At 42.3% G+C, this 24,206-nt stretch overlaps 2 protein-coding genes across 2 annotated transcripts; one reads left to right on the forward strand and one right to left on the reverse strand.

Moving 5' to 3' along the window:
- Positions 1 to 82: 82 nt before the first annotated feature.
- rpusd2 (RNA pseudouridine synthase domain containing 2) lies at positions 83 to 4,030 on the forward strand. Its single transcript, XM_080042475.1, has 3 exons — positions 83 to 737; positions 1,287 to 1,583; positions 2,922 to 4,030. The coding sequence occupies exons 1-3, from the start codon at positions 93 to 95 to the stop codon at positions 3,735 to 3,737; spliced, it is 1,758 nt and encodes a 585-aa protein (XP_079898601.1). The 5' UTR covers positions 83 to 92; the 3' UTR covers positions 3,738 to 4,030.
- Positions 4,031 to 5,471: 1,441 nt separating this feature from the next.
- On the reverse strand, positions 5,472 to 18,929 carry disp2 (dispatched RND transporter family member 2; the record flags this gene model as incomplete). The annotated part of the gene is made up of 10 exons (XM_080042467.1): positions 5,472 to 8,789; positions 9,164 to 9,322; positions 9,591 to 9,688; positions 10,391 to 10,506; positions 13,182 to 13,297; positions 13,777 to 13,900; positions 14,032 to 14,061; positions 14,432 to 14,709; positions 14,947 to 15,091; positions 18,835 to 18,929. 10 exons carry the CDS (start codon positions 18,927 to 18,929, stop codon positions 5,472 to 5,474), a joined length of 4,479 nt encoding a protein of 1,492 aa, XP_079898593.1.
- Between the last annotated feature and the right edge of the window lie 5,277 nt (positions 18,930 to 24,206).

Genomic DNA, 24,206 nt, shown 5'->3' on the forward strand with positions numbered 1-24,206 from the left:
AAGAAGAAAAAAACTACACATTGGACTGATTAGACTACATATCGACGTCATTCCAGAGCGCCTTTACGAAGAAGGACCCCCGTGAGAAGGCAATGCACGTGAGTTTGTTGGTGAGAGGTTTGAGAAGATGGGAGTCTCTGTTTATCTGCTCGCGTCAAACCGAAGTCAATGAGCGTGTAATTAATTCAGTGCGGCGTCCCGTTATTTCGTGTTATAACGTTATTACCTCGAGTCGTCCTTTTCATTCTCAACGGTGTCAACAGAGCGGTTCGACGATGGAACAGGTAGCTGAAACACCGACGGAGGTAAACAGCCCGGAGCCTGTGGAGAAAGCCACGGCGAGAACGGCAACAGAAAGTGGTAAACGCAAAAGCGACGAGCCGGACAAACCTGAGGGGAGTGGCCGAGGCAAGAGGAGCAGAGGAGCGGGAGGGAAGAAGCTCCGTCCTGGCGAGAGATACATCCCGCCCCCGCAGAAGCGGAACCCGGGGGTTAGCTTCTGCAAGGAGCATTTCGACGAGGCCTCTTACTACTTTGAAGGTGGCCTGCGCAAAGTGTATCCGTACTACTTCGACTTCAAAACGTACTGCAAAGGTCGGTGGATTGGGAAGAGCCTTCTGGAGGTGTTCAAGAGTGAGTTCAGAGCCGAGTCCATAGAGTATTACCAGGCGGCTGCTAAGGAGGGCCGCATACGGCTCAACGAGACACCTGTGGAGGACCTGTCCATGGTGCTCAGGGTCAGTGTCACCACCAGTACACATGCAAGATTTTGTCTGATATACTTAATGCAGGCATGCCATGGCCTAAGGACATATTAGGTATATTTATGACAGATGTATAGCTTTTATTGTAAGGGCAGAATAGTTTTTGTCACATGGCCCAAGTAGAGCCAGAACTTTTAACAACCATTTATCTCATTAAAGAGGAAACCAAACACCTAAAACTTAAAGGTGGAGTCAGCGACATTGGAGAATGCACTAGTCAAAATCAGTGAATATCGCTGGTGAGGAGATATTGTATATACAGAGTGTGCGCTGAAAAAAATCCAGTGTAAAATAATACACAGCTCAGGCGCTGTAAACGGGCCTGTTGCTAGCTATGGTTGGCCCCTCTGTTTACATACCAGTTGCGTTTACAGAGCCTATAGGCTGTGTCGCTGCCTCCACCTTTTAAATCTGATTGATTTAAAAACATGTCAGTTGAAACAGTCTTTTGCTCCATGTTTAAAACAGGACATTTTATTTAGAATTATGGTGAAACCTTAACTATTCCCTCCCTATCCACAGAATAACGACCACATGAAGAACAGAGTTCACCGCCATGAGCCCCCTGTGGTGGCCACACCCCTGGAGGTTCTGGTGGATGATGGTAAAGTGCTGGTGGTGGACAAGCCGGCCTCCATCCCAGTCCATCCCTGTGGCCGCTTCCGCCACAACACTGTGATCTTCATCCTGGGAAAAGAGCGGGGTATCTCCGAGCTCCACACAGTCCATAGGCTGGACCGGCTCACCTCTGGAATGCTGCTGTTTGCCAGGACACTGGAGACCTCACAGAAACTTGACCAGCTGGTGAGAGACAGAAAGGTACGTTCAGGGTGGGCTGGTTTTAGACTTGAGATTCCTCTGCTGCAGGGGAAAAAAAAATTGTTTGCCACACACTCTGTAACTTAAAAATAATGAAAATAACACAAAACAGAAAAGTAAGTAAGCTTTACACATCATCGTTAAATTTTGTCCTATTAGGCTTTTCCAAAAAAGTAAAGGATGCTTTGCTGCCTTTTCAACTTCAATAATGTTTAAGTAAAAAATAGACTGGAGAAAATTCACTGTGCCGTTGCCATATTGGCGCTTTTCCACCGCACATGTAGCTCGACTCAACTCGACTCGACTCAACTTGGTTTGGTAGCAGCACGGGTCGTTTTCCCCCTCAAATAGTACCTGCTGAACGTGGGCGGGGTCGTCGTAAAGGGCTGAAAGCCTACTCCGGAGCAAAGTAGCAAAGCAGAAATTACGAGCAGTTGTTGCACTATTAACTGAACCAGCCGCCAAAAACACGGATGAAAAATGTTTAAGAAATACCCCCCTTGTATCCGTTTGCTAAAAGAAGTAGAAGAATATTGCTACGGGCTATTAAAAGGGATGGTTGTTGTCCCGATGTGTGCCACACATTCAGCTGTAGGGATGCGTCGCGTACATCCCTATGCATGTAAACACGGGCATGATAAAGTTGACTGTTTAGTGCTTGTTTCAGGATACGTGTTTTCAAATGCAAGCTGTGTCTCAGCCTGAATATTTTATTGAGGTAATCAGTTCAGTCCGAGGCTTGTAATGTAATCGCTCGCTATCATGTCTGTCCCAGCTGGCTACTATTTAGGCTAGCTGCTAGCTGCCCTACATGTCTCCTCTCGTATGTAAGTAACTTCCCCAACAACCAACACTGGGTGAGCTTAGCGAATATATGGAAAATAAATGCGGATCTGTGATGCAAATCAAACGAAAGAGAGCCAGAGAAGGCTGCACGCGGCGTAAATACAATGAACTGTTGCTTCCCAATATATACAGTCTTTTGTCGCTATTTGACAGCTACTGAACATTTTAAGGTGGAGTGTTTTATTTCATCTTACTCAGTTCATGTGGTGACAGTGTGAATCAATCAAGCCACCTTAAATATCTAAATGATAACTGACCATTGTGTGGTTTTGTATCCTCTCTTGCATGAAAGGCACTTTAATGAGGATCGAATCTTGTAGCATTCATTTGAATTTCAACCAGTTTATGCAAATTACAAATATATTCTATTTTCCTTACTTGGAAGAAAAAAGTCCAGGAGCGCCATTCTGGTGCAGCAGCACTACAGTCCTGCTCTGCTGTTATACTTCAGCATGTCTCATACCCATTTTCACACGTTTGTACTCTTAACAGCTTGAAAAGGAGTACGTCTGCCGAGTAGAAGGGGAGTTTCCCGAGGGTGAGCTGGTCAGTGAGGAGCCCATCCTGGTTGTCTCCTTTAAAATCGGCCTGTGTCGAGTTGACCCAGAGGGGAAGGATTGCCGAACCGTCTTCCAGAGGCTTAGCTTTAACGGAAAGACTAGCGTGGTCCGCTGTTTACCTCTGACTGGTCGCACACACCAGATCAGAGTCCACCTCCAGTACCTGGGCTTCCCCATCCTCAACGATCCCATCTACGGGTCCTCGGCCTGGGGTCCACACAGGGGGAAGGGGGGACTGGTGGGGAAGAGCAACGATGAGCTGCTGCAGGCTCTGGTGGAGGAACATCGCTCCCAGGAAAGCCTGCACCTGTTGGATGTTCCGGATGAAGGGATTGGGATTGAACTGGAGGTAAAGAAGACGCCTGAGAAAGTAGAGGAGGCAGGTGGCACCTCTGAACCTAACAGAGGCGGAGAAGGTCATCAGACACAGGTCGACACACAGGTGCAGAAAGGTTGTAGCTCCAGCAGTGAGGCAGTGAAGGAGGACTGCACTGTTAAAACCTCACTCAAATCTCAACCAGACAAATCGAACGGAAATCAGACGGAAGCAACTGACTCGACTCACAAAGCTCCTTCTGGGACCAGAGACCACCTGTGCAGTGAATGCAAGCTGGTCCGGCCCGATCCTACTGAGAGGGAGCTCGTCATGTTTCTCCACGCTTTACGTTACAAAGGACCTGACTTTGAATATTCCACACGTCTGCCGGATTGGGCCAAAGAGGACTGGGCGGATGCTGATTATTGTTGACCTGAAGGAAACTGGTGAAGGCATTCAATTACTGCCAGAACAGAAATCTCATAGGAGGTTTTCTTCTGAGGCGGTTTTCATTTTACTGTGATGCATTAACTAATTTCCAGAATTGAACATGCAGAAATAAATGTTTTCTTTTGTCTCCAAGCCTTTAACACAAAAAAGTATTATCATATTACTTTTGAACTGTTTTTAATGTCAACATTTTCAGTTTATTCATCCTTTTAAACCTGTAATACATCTCATTCTTCAACCGATTCTTATAATTTAAAATGAATTAAACGCTGCAGGAAAATAAATGTTTTATTTTATTTCAGTTTTGTGAAAAATTAACAACATTGACATCTGTAAATAATAATAGTGGTTGTTACCTTTATTTCCTGTTTTCATAGAATGCCTGTGATCAGTTTCATTCATCTCAAAGGCAGGTTATCGTGCTGAGTGACTTAAAGTGATGGCTCATTGAATAATTGGAGATTGTACAGCCAAGATGTGAAAAGCAATCAATTAATTCAAAGAAAAAGCTTTAAAATAACACTGCTCATACAGGCACATTTGACACAAGTCTCTTCTTGTCCAGGTCTGAACCACAACCACATCTAATACCTCTTTTTAATATATATAAACTTAATATATTAAGGACCATAATCATCTCTTATTTAACTTTTTTAAAGGACACATCATTTGCATTGAACACAGTTTCAGGGTTTGAAACAACCTGTTGAAATATATTTGGCACATGCTGTTGATTTCATATTTATTATGTCACCAGTGGGATGGGGTAAAGAGTCAAGACAAAGGCTAAGGTTTATGTTCCTTAGATATTCTGTGTGAAGAGTTTCTCTTAACAGTGCGGCAGTAAGGTGTCTATATACAGATGTTTAGCTGTTGAAGCAGTGATTTGGAATAGTATGCACCTTAATTTACCAACAGTGTTTAAACCCAAATATAGTGTTAAATCTACTTTAGGAACCTTTTCTGCCATTTTAGTACAGTAGGTAAACATAATTTTTTTTTTGGCACTAACACTGGAATAAACAGCATGGCTTTTATTCTGACAGTGAAACACTAAATGAAAACAAACCGTGACACTACGAACAACACATAACTAAATGTATGATTCTGGTTTTCTATGTCGTGGTCACAAAGGAGATACTGTACATTGTTATTGCAACTGAGTGCAAAACCACTTGGCTGTGGTTAAGTGGTGCGAGGTGTTTGCTACTCAATGCAACTCCTCTGTGATCTCACATTTATTTGTAAGGATTCATAAGCCTATGAGTATACATGGCTCATTAAGGTAAATTTCATTATGTAGATAGGCCAGCGGTTGCACACTATTTGTTATAACTGCAGGTGGTAAGTTCCAGGCACAGAGTGCGTTCTGCAGTACTAAATGATTTTAAGAGTGTACAAGTTGTGGCTGAAAAGAAAGCTTACTCTTTCTGTCTAAAAAAAGCCATGCTCTGATTTGACCTTTTTGCTGGAGAGACAGTCATGCTCTTACCTTATTCATTTGTAAAATACACCATGACAACCTTCGCAGCAACACCGCAAACATGCTTTCACGTGTTATATTTGCAGTTGGCTTATATTTCCTTTGAGTTTTATACAAAAGTAACAGCAAATGCGCTGTTTATATTTTCTGTATGCTTGGATAAGTACAGAAATTTTACTTTGTTTCTATAAATTCAAGGCAATTAATACTTGCAAAGATTCCTCAAACTTTGCTCAACACATGTCCTCCAGCTGTCCTTCTCTCTTTATCCAGACGTCTGGCAGGTCTGGCTTACTGTTGGGTAGAATGACAACCTCTTCACTCTGACTGGTGCGGCCCTTATTGCAGGTCTCGTAAACAGTGTCTTTCAGGGAGAGACAAAGTGTGTCTCTCTTTCCGTTAAGATGCCCTGGTTGTAACTCAACCTTGTCTTGACCTTCGATTTGCTGCGTGTTGGAAGGCCCTGGTTCGATGTCACTCAGGCAGGTTTCATTAGTGTCCTCCAGGCCCTCACAGGAGCTTTGAGACTGGGAGAAGAGGTGTGTGTTATTGGAGTGATGGAGGCTTTTCTCTGTGGATTCTTTGTCTTTGCCAGGAGACAACTGGTCAATGGTCTCCAGCGTGTGGCTGATGATGTTCTCATCAATGCTAGAAGACGAGGAGAAGGATGTATTGCTCCAGTGCGTCAGCCCACCAGACTGACCTCTGCATTTTTTACACAGCAGCTTGTCCTTGTCTACATCTTCCTGTACCATGCCTACAGGCCTAAGGGTGTTTTCTTTGTAAGGAGATGAAGTCTGAAAGGCTGGATTTGCCTGGCAGCATTTGTGTTGACGTGAGCACATCTCCTCTCCGTCCCCTTCCATGTTATTCCTGCCCACATCTTTCCCACTGTACTCAATCTCATCAGAGAGAACTGAGGGCCGGTTGGACAGCTTACTAGTGCAGGTGCTGTTTTCAAAGCTGTCGCTTAGTCGATAGGCCAGTGGCTGCAGCTCATACTGCTCTGGCCCTCGGCCTCGGCCTCCTGCTCCAGCCTGTTTCTGTTTCTGCTGACGCTGAGGGTCGGGGTAGAGATAGCCACCTGCCTCTTTGTCATAACTCCTCCTCAGTCTAGATCTGCCAAAGGCCCCGTTAGCAACCGAGGCTGACGAGGAACTGGGCTCTGCTGCAGAGCCATCACCATGATCTGAAAAACAAGGCAGCGAGATCTGTCCACAATTTTTCTGGGGTCCGAAAAAGCAGCATAGGGACTGGAAAAAGAACGTTGCAAATCCGCAAGCTACACATTTAACTAAAAACAGGAAAATCCCCAGTTTTCTGAAGAGCAAGGCAGTGGCAGGCAACATGATGATTCCCATGGAGAAAAATGCACCAGAAACTATTGCTACGGGGCATCCCATCCTTTTAGTGGCGTGCGCTACTTTCCCAATTTTTTCTGAATGAGGAGCCAAGCTATACGATATGCAGTAGTTGGCAATAAAGTCAACGGACAGCCCTGCTGCTGATGATATAAACAGAGCCTCTATGCCGCTTAGCTGCCACTCAAGAAGAACAAGGAGGCCGACGGTGACAAACACACTTCCTCCTACAGCTGCGGTCCCATAAATGCTCAGTGGAATATTCCAGGTGGTAAGGAGAAGCAAAGCCAGTGTGACAGCTACTGAGAAGCCAGCTACTACCAGAGTCTCTGAGCTCAAAGACTGTTGTAGGTCAAACAGAGAAAGTTGACTGATAAACCAGCCATTCTCCAGCCCTGTTGGTGCTCCTGATATTTCTTTGTTGAACCATGTCAAGATATCTCTGTAAAACAGACTGGTTCTGCTGAAGTTGAAGCTGTAGAGGTATGTTGTTTTAAATGCCAATACGAGGGCAGCCACCTTGCCATCTGGCTGGAAGTACAGGCCTCCACTGTGGGCCAGATGGCCCTCAGCATACCTCTCCGCCAGCATCATACTGAGGCAATTCTCAAAGACGCTGGGCGGGTAGGGGAAAGGGATGTCATTACAGCAAAAATGGATGGAGTCATCACTCTCTGAGCACCGTCTAACGGACACCCAGTGTATCAGCTGCTCCACAAGACAGACATTATCTGTCATATCATCTTTATCCTCAGGTGATGGGGGGGAATAGAAGCTCTGGTTCTGAACTCGTCCACATAAGTCCCTCAACCAAACCTGAGCGTCTGACCGACTCATGTTAAAGTCTGGGTCCAGAAGCAAAGAGCCATTGCTCTTTGGGTTAAAGTGATCCCCATTATCCGTTGCCTTGACCCCCCAAACAAGCATTAATGTAAAAGGTTTATCCTCTCCGTTCCTTTGCCTCTCAAACATAAACATGTGACGATACTCTGCGTCGTACCTTTCAAACGGGTGACTGGAGCGGAAAAGCTGGGTGACCCCGCTGTCTAAGGTGGGCAGTCTCATGCCTGGGTCAATGCAGGCCATATACGTGCCCCCAGCGGCGAGCACTGTAAACCAGCACACCCAAATGTACCTAAACTTTACCACTCCACAAGGCAGGATTTTCATGAATAATAAGTAAGAGGTGTCTGCGAGACCCTTTTTTAATTCTCTCAGCTTCTGGCCGAGTGTGAAAAGGCATCTCTTGCGTGAGCTTGTATCCCAGAAGCCACCAGTGTTTTTGGAGCAGCAGGGTTTCCATCCTTGCACAGCTGCAGATGCAGAGGATGCCTCTGTGTAGCGCTCACGCAGAATAAATGAGCAAGGCAGCCAGACTAACGCCAAGATGGAGCTGATAAAGGAGGCAGTTCCTAGATAAACAGAGAAACATCTGATTGCTGTGATGCTGCTGAGATAACCGGAGAAAAAGGCTGCGCTGGAGGTCAACCCTGAAGCCAAAATCAAATAGCCCACTTCCTGCAAAGCTCTGTTTACTCTCTTCTCCAGGGAGGCAGAAGGATTATGGGATGCCTGCATGTTCCAGAAATCGGCAAAGATGAAAACCTGATTGGAACAGCTCCCCAAAAGAATGATGGCTGCTGCGAGGTTCACAAGAGGGAAGAATGTCAGACGAAATACTACTTTGTAGAAGAAGTAGGAGGCGAGTAGGGAGCCTGTGATTGCTATCACAGATAATGCTACTATGAAAAGAGAGCGGAGGTAAAGAGTCATCGTTATAAGAAGAGAAACAACAGCGAGGACTGGGTAGACCAAATCTCTTGCCAGGTAATACTTAAACAGCTTCTGCTTGATGCCAAAGTCCATGCCAGTGATGGCTGTGTTGTTGTACGTCAGATCCCTGCCTTCGATGTTGTTCATGTACATCTCCATCATGTGTTCTCCCTTTTCTAAGGGTAAGAATAGAAGGCTGTACTTAAGTGTGGGGATCTGGTATTCAACCGTCTGTGGCCCGAGGAAGTCTTTATCAACCAGGAAGTGCAGGATTTGGAACACCACCCGGGATTGTTTACAGCGGGACGGGACAGAGGAACAGCGTCCGTGTTTGGGTCTCTCGGCACAGGCTTCCACTAGTTGTCCTTCGTGATAGTAAGGAGCACATTTCCGGAGAAGGTTCAGAGACTCGGACACCTGGTGTGAAAGGGAGAAGATGGAAAAGACCTTAAGACTCTGAAACATATTCAGTGCACTCAAGAATTATATTTTATTGAAGTGTTGTAAATTATATTACCCACTTTTTTGGCCCAAATCCCCTATCTTGCCTCATCAAACTTACAGGAAAGCTTTGACAATTTGGGAAATCCACTTATTTGCTTTCTGGCGGAAAATTACCACTCTCATATCTGTATGTGACTATTCTGCTCGTATCATGAAAAAATGTATACTATAAATAAATATATAATGTTTTTCTCCTACTGCACAGTGCTATGCAATATACTATTTACATATAATTTGTGTCAATAATTTAAATGTATGTAGCCATTTTTAGAGGAAAGCTACAGTACCTGGTGTGAGGTGAGACTGAGGCAGCCGGAGGCATTAGTGAGGACAGCCAAGTAATTCCCTAGAGACCAGCTGGGACAGCAGCCGCTGCGGGATGTTCCTTCAGCCTCCCCCCTCAAATGCTGCTGACATAGGTCCTGGAACTGAGCCTGGGAGCGGACCTGTAGCAGACAAGAAGAGGTTTTGAACACATGCCCAGTCTTTGAACATATTCACATAAAAAATGAATTCATTTCAGATTAGGCAATACAACAGAAGTAGTGTTTTAATTTAAGTAGAGCTTTCAAATGTGGGAAATGTTCAGGGCAATAATGAGAGAAGGAGAAGACAAGTGAGATTTGACAGAAGATGATGACTAAAGAGATGACGAAAGAAGCAAAAGGCAGAGGAGCAAAGGTGAGATGGAGGGCTAAGAAGATCTGAGCGGACCCTGGATTGCTCCATCCCACACATGGCGTGGATGGCCTTCAGGCTCCAGAGACTGGCCGAGTTTTCTGATCGAAACACCAGCTGGGCCAAACGCTCGCCTGCAATGTAGAGAGACAGATGGATTCAACATGCAGGCACAGCATGAGCAGCAGTGATTAAGGGATGGTAAAAAGTGTGCCGAAGTTGTCACAAGGTAAAACCATGCCAAAAATAAACGTTGTGTGTGCTATATCCTGTTGTCTGTTGAATTAAGCTTTATAAAAAATTAAAACCTCAACCCTTGGAATTGTTGTTAAATCCATTTAGGGAGCTTCCTCTCTATTTACGAGGCAAAAGCAGGTATAGTTTTTGATCTCCATGAGCACAGTTAAAAGTAGAGCTTGAAGAAGAAATTGCATTCGGCAAAATGTTCTCTTTGAAGCCCCACTAAAAGCTTAGCTATTATTCACATCGTATAAGAATATCATGATTTTCTTTTGTAAATTTGCATTAAGCAATTAAGCTGTCGTTTTTATATTGTGCAGCTTTCATCAAATGTACTAGGGATTAGTCCTAGGCAGGTTGCAGGGCTTTGCCTTCAGCTCACACATACGTGGACATTGCTCAACTAAGCATGCATAACATTTACATTGTTTTTAAAATATTTCCATATGTTATGCTAAGTGTGCTGAAGCAATAAGTGTGTTAACACATCGAATGAGCATTTGTATTTTCACTATAATCACTCTAGGAGTTGAAAGTTTCATTGAGCATCAATTAATCTTAAATTTATTGACAGGGACAAAGTTATCAGGACCCACCTGGAGCATCACAGAGGAAGGTCACTGGAGATGAGTCTCTCGCCAGCATCCTCTTGATGCGGAGCCTGGAGGAGTCCTGGCTGCCAACGCCATCTCCGCTGGCTGCTCCCCCAAAACTAGCACTGACAGGTACACACAAGTTCAGCCTCATTAAACATGTACATTTTGTTCCAAACAAGTAGAAAATTGTCTCACATCTGAATCCTTTTTTTGCCACTTTGGGCCAGTGCAGCAACCTGAACACACAACACTGACATATTTACACCTTATGAAGTTGTTACGATGAACTTGCAGTTACCTGCTAGCAAAGAGTTGCTTATTTACACATCTAGCAGACATGGAGGAACTGGTGTTCATTTGGAGCAATGTTTCAGGCTACCTGGAAATGGGTGCCAGGAAGTCCAATTTACTTCTACTTTTACCCATATTTTACCCTCTACTCTTGAGAACTTGCTTGTCACTAACTTTGTCTGTATATCTTTAGTTTGGTGCTACGCAGGTTAGTTCATAGGAGCTTTCCCACTGAAAATAGCTTTTTTTAATTGCATATTTATTAGCATATTATCAATCTAGAAAATTTTGATAAGAGCAGCTTTTATATCTTATAATTTATTTAATGAACATGTGACGATTGTACATACTTTTACCAATATTCTTAAAGAAAATTGTTATATATATATATATATATATATATATATATATATCATAATATGTTCATATTTATGTTCTTATATTTAATCTGTCTTTATTCTTATTTCTATTTTCGAATGTGTTTTACAGTGTTATATATACGTACATACAGGTGAAACTCGAAAAATTAGAATATCGTGCAAAAGTTAATTTATTTCAGTAATTCAACTTTATAGGTGAAAATAATATCTTATACAGACTCATTACATGCAAAGTGTGATATGTGAAGCCTTTATTTTTTATAATTGTGATTATTATGGCTTACAGTTTATAAAAACCCCAAATTCAAAATCTCAGAAAATTAGAATATTACATAAAATCAATAAAAAAAGGATTTTAAATACAGAAATGTCGGCCCTCTAGAAAGTATAATCATGTATATGTACTAAGTACTTGGTTTGGGCCCCTTTTGCATGAATTATTGCCTAAATGCGGCGTGGCATGGATGCTATCAGCCTGTGGCACTGCTGAGGTGTTATGGAAGCCCAGGTTGCTTTGATGTGGCCTTCAGCTCGTCTGTATTGTTGGGTCTGGTGTGTATCATCTTCCTCTTGACAATAATCCATAGTTTCTCCATGGAGTTCAGGTCAGGAGAGTTGTCTGGCCATTCATGCAGAGTAATACCATGGTCAGTCAACCAGTTACTTGTGGTTTATGGTACTCATAATCACTGATCCAAATTAAATGTTGCGTTTCATTTGGAAATCAAGTTCCCACAGTCTAGAGGAAGAGTGGAGGGGCACAAAATCCAAGGGGCTTGAAGACCACTGTCAAGTTTCAACAGTCAGTGATGATTTGAGGCACCATGTCATCTGATGGTGTTGGTCCACTGTGTTATCAAGTCCAAAGTCACCACAGGTGTCTACCAGGATATTTTAGAGCACTTCATATTTCCTGTCTGTTGACAAGCTTTATGGAGATGCTGAACTACTTTTTCCAGCAAGACTTGACACCTGCCCACAGTGCCAAAACCACAAGTAACTGGTTGACTGACCATGGTATTACTGTGTTGATTGGCTAGACAACTCTCCTGACCTGAACCCAATAGAGAAACTATGGACTATTGTCAAGAGGAAGATGATACACACCAGACCCAACAATACAGACGAGCTGAAGGCCACTATCAAAGCAACCTGGGCTTCCATAACACCTCAGCAGTGCCACAGACTGATAGCATCCATGCCACACCGCATTTAGGCAATAATTTGTGCAAAAGGGGCCCAAACCAAGTACTTAGTACATATGCATGATTATACTTTCTAGAGGGCCGACATTTCTGTATTTAAAATCCTTTTTTTATTGATTTTATGTAATATTCAAATTTTCTGAGATTTTGAATTTGGGGTTTTTATAAGCTGTAAGCCATAATAATCACAATTATAACAAATAAAGGCTTGAAATATCTCACTTTGAATGTAATGAGTCTATATAATATATTAGTTTCACCATTTAGGTTGAATTACTGAAATAAATGAACTTTTGCATGATATTCTAATTTTTCGAGTTTCACCTGTATATTAAAGGCCTACTTCACCGGTTTGAATATGAAGGTGTATTGAATTCTGAGATCCTATGTAGTATAAATGTGCAAAAAATTTTTAAATCGGTTCATCCTAGCCTGAGAAAAGGCAGAAAGAGTGTTTTTTTTAACCCTATATTTCTCTTTCTCGTGACATCACAGAAAGAGAAATATAGGGTTAAAAAAAAACTTACTCTGTAAATATTACTGTGATGTCACAGTAAAAGACATCACAGTAATATTTACAAAGAAAGTATTTTTTTAACCCTATATTTCTCTTTCTGTGATGTCACGAGAAAGAGAAATATAGGGTTAAAAAAAACACTCTTTCTGCCTTTTCTCAGGCTAGGATGAACCGATTTCAATTTTTTCCGCACATTTATACTACATAGGATCTCAGAATTCAATACACCTTCATATTCAAACCGGTGAAGTAGGCCTTTAACTCTAGCAACAATACTCACAGAACTTGCATACAATGCAACACCATGACATGACCTCCATTGCTGCATGTCTACAGCTCATATCTAGTTGTAAAGCATCAGCATCATTTAGATTTAGTGGTGCAGTCTCTCTGCTGACCTTTTACTGAGCTGCTGTGGTAAAGGAGACAAGGCTTTCCCCGGGCCAGTGTTCTGCTGCAGCACGGACAAGCTTGACTGGCGAACTCCTATGTATGTTCCCCGTGGCTCAAAGCCCTGCAGAATGAGGACACACACACACACACACACACACACACACAAACTGACATCAAAGCTGAAAACACAGTGTGGACGCCCGCCCATCCATGCACTGCAGCAGTTTACTAAATTATTAAGCATCACGTGCCCCTTGTAATGTTGTCTGAGCTATCATGATACAACAGCCTGAATTAGCTTGTCTTGCAGATGAGTGTGTGTGTGTGTGATGTTCTTTTTAAAAAGGAAAAAAAAACCTACAGCTGTGGAGCAGAAACACTTGTGTACCCAAGTCATTCTCATGTTAATCCAGCGCAGTTAATCTAATCTGAGATGAGATTAACATAAATGGATAGGGCTGAGATCATGAGCCATTAAGTAAACATGTATTAACACACTTACTGACGATGGGGGTTTGTATTTTAGACGTGACAGAAAGATGACAGTAGGGATACATGTACAGATCATCAGGGTTGTGTATGAGTGTGTTTGAGACTCACCATCAGTGGGTCAGAAAAGTCTGGTAGTGGACCAATGAAAAGTCCGGCCAGAGAGAATCCCAGCAGCAGCACGGCACAACCCACCAACACCGCCAACGGGTAGTCCACTATCACCTGGGAATAACTGCCAAATAGAAAACCATCAGAGAAGAAGCCGTCAGTGACAGTGAGTTAAAAAATCAATATTATGCTCGGAAAGTGTGCCATGCAACATTTCTTGGTTTTCAGAATAAAATAATTGGTTTCAACACTCACTTTCGAAGGATGTAGTAGAGACCTCCATCCCTGTGAATGAGGCAACACACATTTGGAGAGGATGTAATACATACAAATATTTGTGGGTGCTCTTATTTCAATGGTTTTGCCAACAAAAAAATAAACAAATTGTCACAAATGTCCACCAAAGGTGAGGACATGCTGGCGTCAAAAGGCGGTCAATAGATTTAAAACTATACCCAGGATTGTGTTTTTTCGTGGTGATAAAATTATGTCAAAGTAGGCAGAGCATCCTGATTTTATTATTTTAATTTAACAATAACAGTCAGTCGGGTCATTCGATCTTGCAAAGTTATTAGTCTTTATTGAACATGGTTAAAAAAGTGGACAAGAACTTGTGTGATTTTGCACCTACGTTCTGCTATTCTCTTAAACACACCTCACTGTCACCACATGTCGCTGCGTCGGTTTCTGCGTCCCACTCTCGTTTGACCCATGCAGCCAATGGCACCTCACCGGGCCATGACGTGACGCCTGATGGACTGAACCGCAACCATGTCCCACTTTAACCACCATGCCTCCTTCAGCATGGGGATCTGTTGTGTTTGAATGACACCTGTGGCAGGTATTTGGTTTGATTGGCCCGTAATGGCTGCAGTGGGGACATTTCCGGGGCTGTGAGGAATCATAGACCCCAGCATGTGGACACTGGGGGACCTAAAGAAAAAGAAAGGGATTGAAAATACACAGAGTAAAGAAATCACAGAAACAGCTCTTCCACACATAGGAAATTCAAGTCCTTTGATTGACACAATGATTTTTTTCTTTTTTGCATCTACCTCCCAAATCCTGTATCTATTTCCAACCTTTTCTTGAGACATTCTGTCTGTTTTTAATGGGTCCCAAAATATCTATCTCTAAACAGCACACAGTATATGTGGTGCTCAGGCATACTTGGTGATAAAGCTGGCAGGGGGAAGAGGGTCTGCCAAGGTTGCTGCAACTGTCACATAGCTCCCCTTCAGACTGGATGACTGTCAAATGGGTCTCGGTAGCACCCGCGCTGTCAGGAGGGCACAGAGACAGTACCGGGATCTCACTGAGGAGAGAGAGGGGGAGCCGGGGAGATAGGTGTGGAAATAAAATAAGAAAAAGAGGAAAACATGGAACTGTGCTCGCAGGAGAGGAGGAGTGATTGACAGATAAGCAGACGAGGAAGAAGAAACAAAGCAAAACAGAAGAGCTGAAAAAAGCAGAGGTTAACACCTATACAAATGTAAACATAACAACCTTTCTCTCCTATAACACATTTATTGATGTATCATATTCTCAACTGCTTTTCCTCGCTATAGGCTTCCCCTCATATTAAACTGAGAATTGAGTGGGGCTAGCAGAGCTAACGAGGTTATGAATGGATGCCTGGCTAAGGCACTGTGGCTACTGGAAATAAGGAAGGAGGCCCAATTTAACGAGAGGAGGAGGAGAGGTGGGTGTGCTAGGGGGAGCAACAGAGAGAGAGAGTGATTGACTGTTTTCACATCATGTCACAGACCCCATTATGAGAGAGTTAGGTGGCTGTCCAGAATAGATAATATGAGACTGAGTGATGGCTAATGGTCACAGTTAATGGCAGCAGTCATGTAATTATACGACTCTTCCCTCTGAGTTTGCAATATATTCCCTTATCATTATTGCAGTGTATGTTGCAAGCTCACTTTATTAAACTTGGTTAAAATTTTTATATTTTTACCCTCATAGTAGCATGGCAAGTGAGTCCGCCACTTTGGGTCCAAGCTGCAACGTAACTTTTAAATAAATTGTCATGAAAGTTTGCACAGACATTCATGGTTCCCATTGGATTAATCCTAGTAACTTTGATGATCCACTGACATTTCGACAAAGCAAAAAAAGGAGGTGTGGTTTTGAGTTAAAGTATCTCAACAATTGTGAAATGGATTGACATTAAAATAAGTATAGCTACAATATGTTTCCTTGAACTGTAATAACTTAAGTGATCCCCTGACATTGTATCCATCAACATTATCCTGTCAAAATTTCAGTTTTCTAATACCAAAATTTGTTACCAAATACCTGAAAATGGTACATAGTATACCTGCTATACACCAGCATGTTAGCATTGTCATTGTGACTTTAATCTTCCATTCCATTCCTTTTCTACAATATTAACATAAACACTCAAATAAATTGTTTCTGTAAAATACCTTAGTGTATTAAAACCATTACCACTCGTTGCATGTTGTGCTTCCAAACATTGGTTGAAGCTAATGAACTTAATTTAAAATTCAAATGGTGATCCCAAACCTTTTCAAGAGCACAAGACAGCATCAATAGCCTACTCCAATGTAATTGGACGGTACAGCCATAAAAAACATTGGGACTTGGGTTGAATAATTTCACTCAGTGTAAACCACAAAAAGCTTTAATGAAAAGCTGGCACGAGCGGATAGAGAACACACTGCAGACTGTATGCTACCTTTAACCTAAATAGTACATCGTTTGATCACAGTTTTGTTTTTTCAGACGGATAAAGTCAATTGTATCATTCATTTAACCAATTTCCAGAGCGTTAATTTGAAGAACACTTAAAGTTTCACGATATTCAAGCTCTAGCAAATTAACAGAACAAAACTGAGCGAGCGAGTATATGAGATGTAGGCCTATGTTAATGAAGGGTGTGTGAGGTCTGTGGAGTCTACCACATGCTTGTTTTTCCACAGTAGACTGGATGCAAGCGCACTTCCTGTCTTGTCACCATGGCGACAGAGCAAGTCAACAGAGCCTAAATGACCTCACACAGTTTTATTTGCATCCCATAATAAGGCGCACAGATTATGAGTCGTCTGTTGAATCGGTAGTATACAGTAGCAGAGGGAGCATAGGGATCATTACTGGCAGATCTCAGTGACAAACTGAACCTCTGGATTTTATCTCTGTGCTACAATAAAAAAAAATATTTTATCTAAATAATGAATTGCCCTCTGTGTGCTCAGCAGCTCTTATTCACACAGTGGATGTTTGTCATCTAGTTTAGCCTATTTGGGCGCAGGAGTGAGTGGGTACACACACTCATAAAAAGTATCACTAACCACTATTTTAACACTGTTTCTATTGCTGTGGCATGAACAACTTTGTCCGTCTTGAACCCAAGGCATGTTAAAAAAATATTTATATTGGTGGGCCATATGTAACCTGTGCCGGTCAGCTGTCCAGGAACATTGTATTAAGTGCATTACTCTTCTTTGATGGTTTTTGACAAGGCCGTCTTTGAAGTAGGCACACACACACGAGAGGAGGCCAATTTGTGGACATCATCAACATGTCAGTGGATGAATACAAAAATGTGTCCAGGAAGGTGACAGAGAGCTCCTCCTCGCACCAGGTTTTTTTTTTTTAAGAACACACACACACACACACACACACACGTGTTGTGCATTGGCGTGAGTATGACCTCCATATAAGAAACATCAAAAAAGCAAAGTGTACAAGGTAAAACAAAAGTTGCTGTAGTTTCATTTTACAAGCAGAGGGATGCCAATTTATTAGATGGATCAAGCTAAAATAACGCGGTCTAATAACATTTTATTCAGGATCATGGAAATAATGGAACACTTCAGTATGAAGCTTTTTATTTATACAGCGCCCCAAGCTGCAGCTTCCAAGATTACTGGAAAGCTGAATCAACAACTCTCTAAAACAGCTTAATTTTGTTAGAATAATTTAATTCCCTTCTCATTGTGTAGAGATAATCTTGTGAGCCCTAATCTAATGGTGCTTAAGGACGGCTGTATAAGATTGCAGCAAGCAGCATCGAACAGCATCTAAAAGGCCTAAAGACTGTCAGCTCTTACTACTCATTCCTCCTCTAGGTCTCCCTTTCTGCAGGACCTTTCTTTCATCGACTGTGGATGCCAGGCCATGTCACAATCTCCAACAAGCAAGCGCACAAAAAAAATGGGGGACTAAATCCCAGGCAGGCTGTTATTGTAACCTTCTTAAAAGGCTGGAAAAAAGACTTGAGGCTCTGCCTTTAAGATGGAAGTCAAGAGAAAGAATCCTTCCCTGGAGAATGAGATGTGGCAGCAGACCTCAGCTGTTTTCCAGCCAGGCTTTCATGTGGCCATTGGATTTTTTTTAATTCAATTTTTCTTGCAGCAGAGTGATTGACAGCGGTGACCCAGAGAGCTGATTTAACCAATGCAGAAAGTTAATGGCACTGAAAAGATCCTATGATGAGTGTAGAAAGAGAGAGAGAGATATCGACTGTGTGTGTGTGTGTGTGTGTGTGTGTGTGTGTGTGTGTGTGTGTGTGTGTGTGTGTGTGTGTGTGTGTATTGCCCTGTTTTGACAGCGGACCTGTCAAAGCATGACAGCATGTTTGAATGATGATACATTTAAGAAGGCACTGAGAGCACCATACCTCTTATTTGTCATCATACTGATATACAGTACAGTGGGATCTCATATTTGACACAATAGTCAGTTGACAACAGCACATGACATCTCTGGGTTTTTTTTTTACCAGTAGACCAAAAACAGTGCAACATAATCGGGAAATGAATGCTGTAATTAATGTTGTTATAGTGTAATGTAAAAAATAACAACTGCAGAAAATGATATGAGCATAATCCTATTGTGCACAGCATAAACACAGCTGGATTGATTACTGTTACTGAACAATACTCACGTCGGCCACAGGAGGGTTAAACACATTTATTTTCTACACTACTGTAATGTAGCTTATTTTTCTGCAGGATTCAAGTTACACACTATAAGAGATCCACGGACATTGAAAAAAGAAAAACAAAAAAAACATCTACCCACCTTTGACAAGCCTCCGAAATGTCCCTTTCATCTGTAGGAGATTCATCCATCACTATCGCATCCGTGCTCTCTCCTCTTATCGAGCAAGCGTCCATCTCCCTTCTGGTTCGGCTCTTAAAACTGAATTCGCGAAAGATAAAAAGAGAAGGCAATTGTGATTTTTTTTTTGTTATTTTGAAGTGGGTTAACCAAACAGCCTCCACCTGCCCATTCGGATTCTACGAGGAATCGGGGTACGTACGGGGCTTGTGTCTACAGAGCAGCACCGGGGCGGCTTGGGTTAATCTGCCCCGAGCTGCTCTCTGATTGGCGGAGCCGAGGTGATGCTGAGGACGCTGCCTGCCTCGCCCTCCAACCGGCCGCGATGCTGGAGTACAGGGTGATGGATAGTATGTGCAACAGCGGCCGCCTAACTGGCTCGGATGTGGAGCTACAGCTGCTGCGCACGTCATGAAGGTGCACAGTGACGACGACGTTGTGTTCAGTTAAAACGGTCAATTAATTGGATGATAGGGACCTCCAGCTGATGTTCACCATCGAAATGGATGTTGGGGGTTGTAGGCCTACACTGCATGTCACTCTTCTGGTCCCTTTATATGACTGTTATAAACTACTAACACAAAAGAAGAAACATTCTAGTGATGCTGATCCTGCATATTGTGTTTCTACAAGAACTTTAGGGTTGCCATGTTGTGAAATATCACATTGAGTGGCTGGACTGTGAGAACCAGGGCCGGCGTTAGCCAGGGGCCAGGGTGGGCCGTGCCCACCCAAATGTGGGCTGTGCCCACCCAATAAAAAATAAAAATAAATTATTTATTTTTTGGTGGAAGTCCAGACCCACTATCGGACGGACCTGTTCATTCGTTGTCCAAGAAAATGTCAAATACAATTCAGACAATTGATTAATACTAAAGAATATACCATTACCATGCATTGCTTCTAATTGTATTATTGGGTGGGCAGGATAGCCTGCCTCCAAGTTACCCACCCGCTTATAGTGGTCACTGGTCAGCAGAGCCAGCCCAAGGCATAGGCGAAATGAGCGGTTGCTTAGGGTCCCGACTGCCAGAGGTTTGTGTGTTTGATATCAACATCATATTATATAAATGTAAATTTATCATACAATAAAAGGAATACAATGTTTTGGTAGATAGTTAATAGCTTAATAATCGAATCAGTTCATCTGGGAGGTAATCCGAGGTTAACTGATCACGTCAAATTCAAGTCCATGGCATGCACAGTGTGTATTGAGTTTATTTAAAAATATTTGAAAATGGGGCTGCCCTCTGTTGCCCATGCACTGGGGAAAAAAAGATAACTGGACAACAGAGTTCTTCTGCTTCGTTCCTCTCACTGCATTTAAATTAATTCATTATATTACAGAAAAATATGTCCCGTTAAAGAAAAAGAGCACCAAGCCCAGCCCAGAGGACCCTGCCTAATATTTTATTTAAAATTTATATTTCTATGGAAAATCCATGTGTCTTTCTTCAATAGCTTCTAATTCATCCGACCCAGTGTCTCCAAAATATTTGTTCACACAAAATTCCTCAGATTTAGCCTCTTAATTTTCGTCGCAAAGTGCACCAGATTCATGCATTTCGCTTTGAAAAGGTAAAAAAAAATCTCCCGGGGGGGCATACCCCCGGACCTCCCTAGCAGGGTCGTGACCTCGGCTGGCTACTACTTTCACCCAGCTGGACATCGGAGACAATAGTGGAAAGACTATATATCTATATAGTGTATAGTATACAGATGAAACTCGAAAAATTTGAATATCGTGCAAAAGTTCATTTATTTCAGTAATTCAACTTAAAGGTCACATATTATGCTAAATGCACTTTTTAAATGTGTTCTAACATATCAATGGGTCCACGGTGTGCCTAGAGACTGCCAAAATATTTTAAAAAATAACACTCTCCTTTTCTCACTCTCCCCCTTTCTGAAACCCCCACCCCTCCCCCACCCAATATACTCCAGTCAGAATTCTCCCCTTTTCTGACCTCACAAACTGGAAAGCCAGAAGCTTCCACTGTGCAGCCCACACCCCTATTTCTTATTGGTCCACGGCCCTGACAGACAGAGGGCGAGGCGTATCTGGCTTCGCTTCCGAACAGGGGGCGGGGGGAGCTCAAAGATTGTCTATTTACGAGGGGAGCTGCAGCTCTTTTTTTTAAAATAGGCCATTGTGAGATTAGCTGAACATCAGCATAGTACAATAAATTATCTGAAAGTTTTTTTCAGCAAACAATTTAAGAAAAACGTATTAGGGACCACTAAGACCATATAATATGGTGTATAATAGTACCGAAAAGTGTATAATATGGGAGCTTTAAAAGGTGAAAATAATATATTATATAGACTCATTACATGCAAAGTGATATATTTCAAGCCTTTCTTTGTTATCATTTTGATTAATATGGCTTACAGCTTATGAGAACCCCAAAATGCAAAATCTCAGAAAAATTTAATATCACATAAAATCAATGAACAAGGTATTTTCAATACAGAAATGTCGGCCCTATATAAAGTATAATCATACATATGTACTCAGTACTTGGTTTGGGCCCCTTTTGAATGAATTCTTACCTCAATTCCAATTCATTTTCCATGATATTCTAATTATATGAGTTTCACCTGTATAGTATAGTATATAGCTCTGGACTACCACCATCCAGCTTGCCCCAGTCCCAAAGCTTTCTCTTCAATCAGCTCAGGCTACCTACAGCTAATACTGCGATTAAAAAATACAAAAAGATACATTATGTTGTATATAATGTATATTATATGTTATTCATAAACATTTGGGAAAAAAACACAGCAACACTCAAAGTTTATTTGCATATTGTGTTCTACACAATTCATAGTAAATGTGCCAAAAAGCAGACGCAGAGATCTTACAAGAGCAAACAAATTCGGCTTGCGCGCTCCACGCGCGCTCGCATCTTCGGTCTCTCTGCCCAGTGTGCCCACATAAAATTTCTGCAGGCCCACCCTAATCTAACTTTCTAGAACCGGGCCTGGTGAGAACTACTCTTACGTAAAATCATTTGAACAGCAAAACAATTGAATGAATTATTAACACCTCAAATGTCAGACTAAATGTTTTATTACAAAGTGAAAAACCTAGCCTTCATTACACAGTTGCTAACATTATTATTGCACTATTACTACCATTTTTTGTCATCAAACCCAACGGTTGTGCTTATTAAAAGTTCATAACTGTGATGTGTATTAAACATTAATAAATTAACCATTACTAAACCCCTTTTAGAAAGTAGTACAGGGTAGTGTAGTAGTTCATCGTCATTGTATTATATAGTCTTTGGTCACTGGTTCCTCCCTGTGAGGTATTCACTATCCCACTGAAAATGTAGTGTTGCTCATTAAGAAACAGGGGAAGAGGGGTGATATTTTGTCTGAAAAACCCTCTTCATTAAAATTGACTTTGTTACTATCCTCTGCAGTTAAAGAGGCAGGGAGCTTTTCAAGTTTTGAGCTGGATAAGATGTGCATGGTGCAAGATCAAGATCAGCCAGTAACTAAGTTTGTCTTTATGTATACAGAATTTGTTTCAAGTGTTACATCAGCTTTATACTATGTAGTGGATTTTTTTTTAAAGTAGCTTTGCCGCTTCCGAAGAATAGACAGGGTGAAATTGTTCTAGCTTTTGCATAAAGAGGAGAACAGAATAGAAAAAGATAAGAGGATGACTTGGAGCTTCTTATTAAGAGAAGGGAGAGGCAGCCATCCACAGCTGAGCTGCTCAAAGAAGAGGAGAAACTGTGAAGCAGCAGACCTCTTTGTGTGTGTGTGTGTGTGTGTGTGTGTGTGTGTGTGTGTGTGTGTGTGTGTGTGTGTGTGTGTGTGTGTGTGTGTGTGTGTGTGTGTGTGTGTGTGTGTGTGTGTGTGTGTGTGTGTGTGTGTGTGTGTGTGTGTGTGTGTGGGTGGGTGGGTGGGTGGGTGGGTGGGTGTGTGTGAGAGAGAGAGTGTGTGACTTGCTGCTAATGAGGCGGCCACTGGTCTGGCTCTGGTTATAAATATGAATTATGGCACTGGGCTTTTGTGTATTAGAAGGGTCGGCTTGGGGGTGGAAAAGAGGAGATGATTTATTTGGGGAAAAAAGGCAGTGCTCAGGAAAACGAGGTGTGAGAAAGTTTTGCATGAGAGATACAAGTCCTGTTTCATGGCTTTAAAGGTGGAGTCAGTGATTCTGGAGAATGCTTGTCAAAATCACTTGTGCTTAAGAAAAATCCAGTGTTAATACACAGCCCATAGGCTCTGTTTAGATGTTGCAAGCTACGTTGGGCCCTCTTTGTTCCTTTCTACATACCAGTTTACAGAGCAGGCTTTAAACTATGCTTTAGGATGTGTATTTAAAAAGAAAATTGAGTTCACTCACATTATGGACAGGTAGCAGATTGTGAGGAGATATCCACTGATTTTGACTAAAAGAGAGTTTGACAACACCTGTTCACCATAATCGCAGACACCAACTTTTAAATGAAGAGCAAAGAGGCCGGAGGGGGATATATTTAATTTTAATATCGAGAGTGTTGCCTCGTTTATATCCATGGCGCTTCAACTATGGAGCTTTCTTTATGATAGTCATCCTCAGCTGTTTAGTGTTTGTGTGCTGTATACTGTCCTTAAGATCCAACAAAGGCCTGCTGTGTTGGAAGGGTTGGCATGGAGTCGTCTGAGCAGCCTGGGTTGCTGCTGACATGGCTAATGCCTTGCTGACTTCAGACACTGATTAACTTACTCTGTTTAACTGCTCTGCCATACCACACGCACACACACACACACACACACACACACACACACACACACACACACACAAGAATAACACACTCAAATACACACGTATCCAACAGCCTTACAGGCACGTATACATGGATACCAGACACACACTATAATAAGAGGCTGGTGAGAGTGGGGGTTTGGCTACTGGCTCGTACTGAGGTGACAGCCATGGTAATTTCCTGTGGCTGATCTCTGTGCAGTGAGAAGTGATGCTAAGGAAGTGGGAAACGCTTCATTACAGGGTCAGCGCCATAGACATAGACTTTATTATGTCTATGGTCAGCGCTGCCTCCAGAGCTTTGAAACCAACGCAGTGGGATAAATAAAGCAGCAGGATATACATACACCATGAAAGACTGTGTGGAAACAGACAACACAGCATAATGTGTTTCTGTGAAATGCTTCTGTGATGAGCTGAGCTGAGCTGCAATGAATCAATTTCTGAGTGATTGTTTATTAGGGGGAAGGAGGTGCATGGCTGCCACCTGTTGGACAGATTGAGAAGGTGAAAGCTCTCCGCCCTCCTGTCTCTCCAATTTAATGACAGACATACAGTATATGAA

Source organism: Ammodytes marinus (genome assembly GCF_949987685.1).
Source record: "Ammodytes marinus genome assembly, chromosome: 15".
Classification (NCBI taxonomy): Eukaryota; Metazoa; Chordata; class Actinopteri; order Uranoscopiformes; family Ammodytidae; genus Ammodytes; species Ammodytes marinus.

Coding starts and splice junctions, on each gene's coding strand:
- rpusd2 (XM_080042475.1), top strand. CDS start 93: ATGCACGTGAGTTTGTTGGTGAGAGGTTTGAGAAGATGGGAGTCTCTG. Junction 738..1,286: donor ACCTGTCCATGGTGCTCAGG/GTCAGTGTCACC, acceptor CCCTATCCACAG/AATAACGACCACATGAAGAA. Junction 1,584..2,921: donor AGCTGGTGAGAGACAGAAAG/GTACGTTCAGGG, acceptor TACTCTTAACAG/CTTGAAAAGGAGTACGTCTG.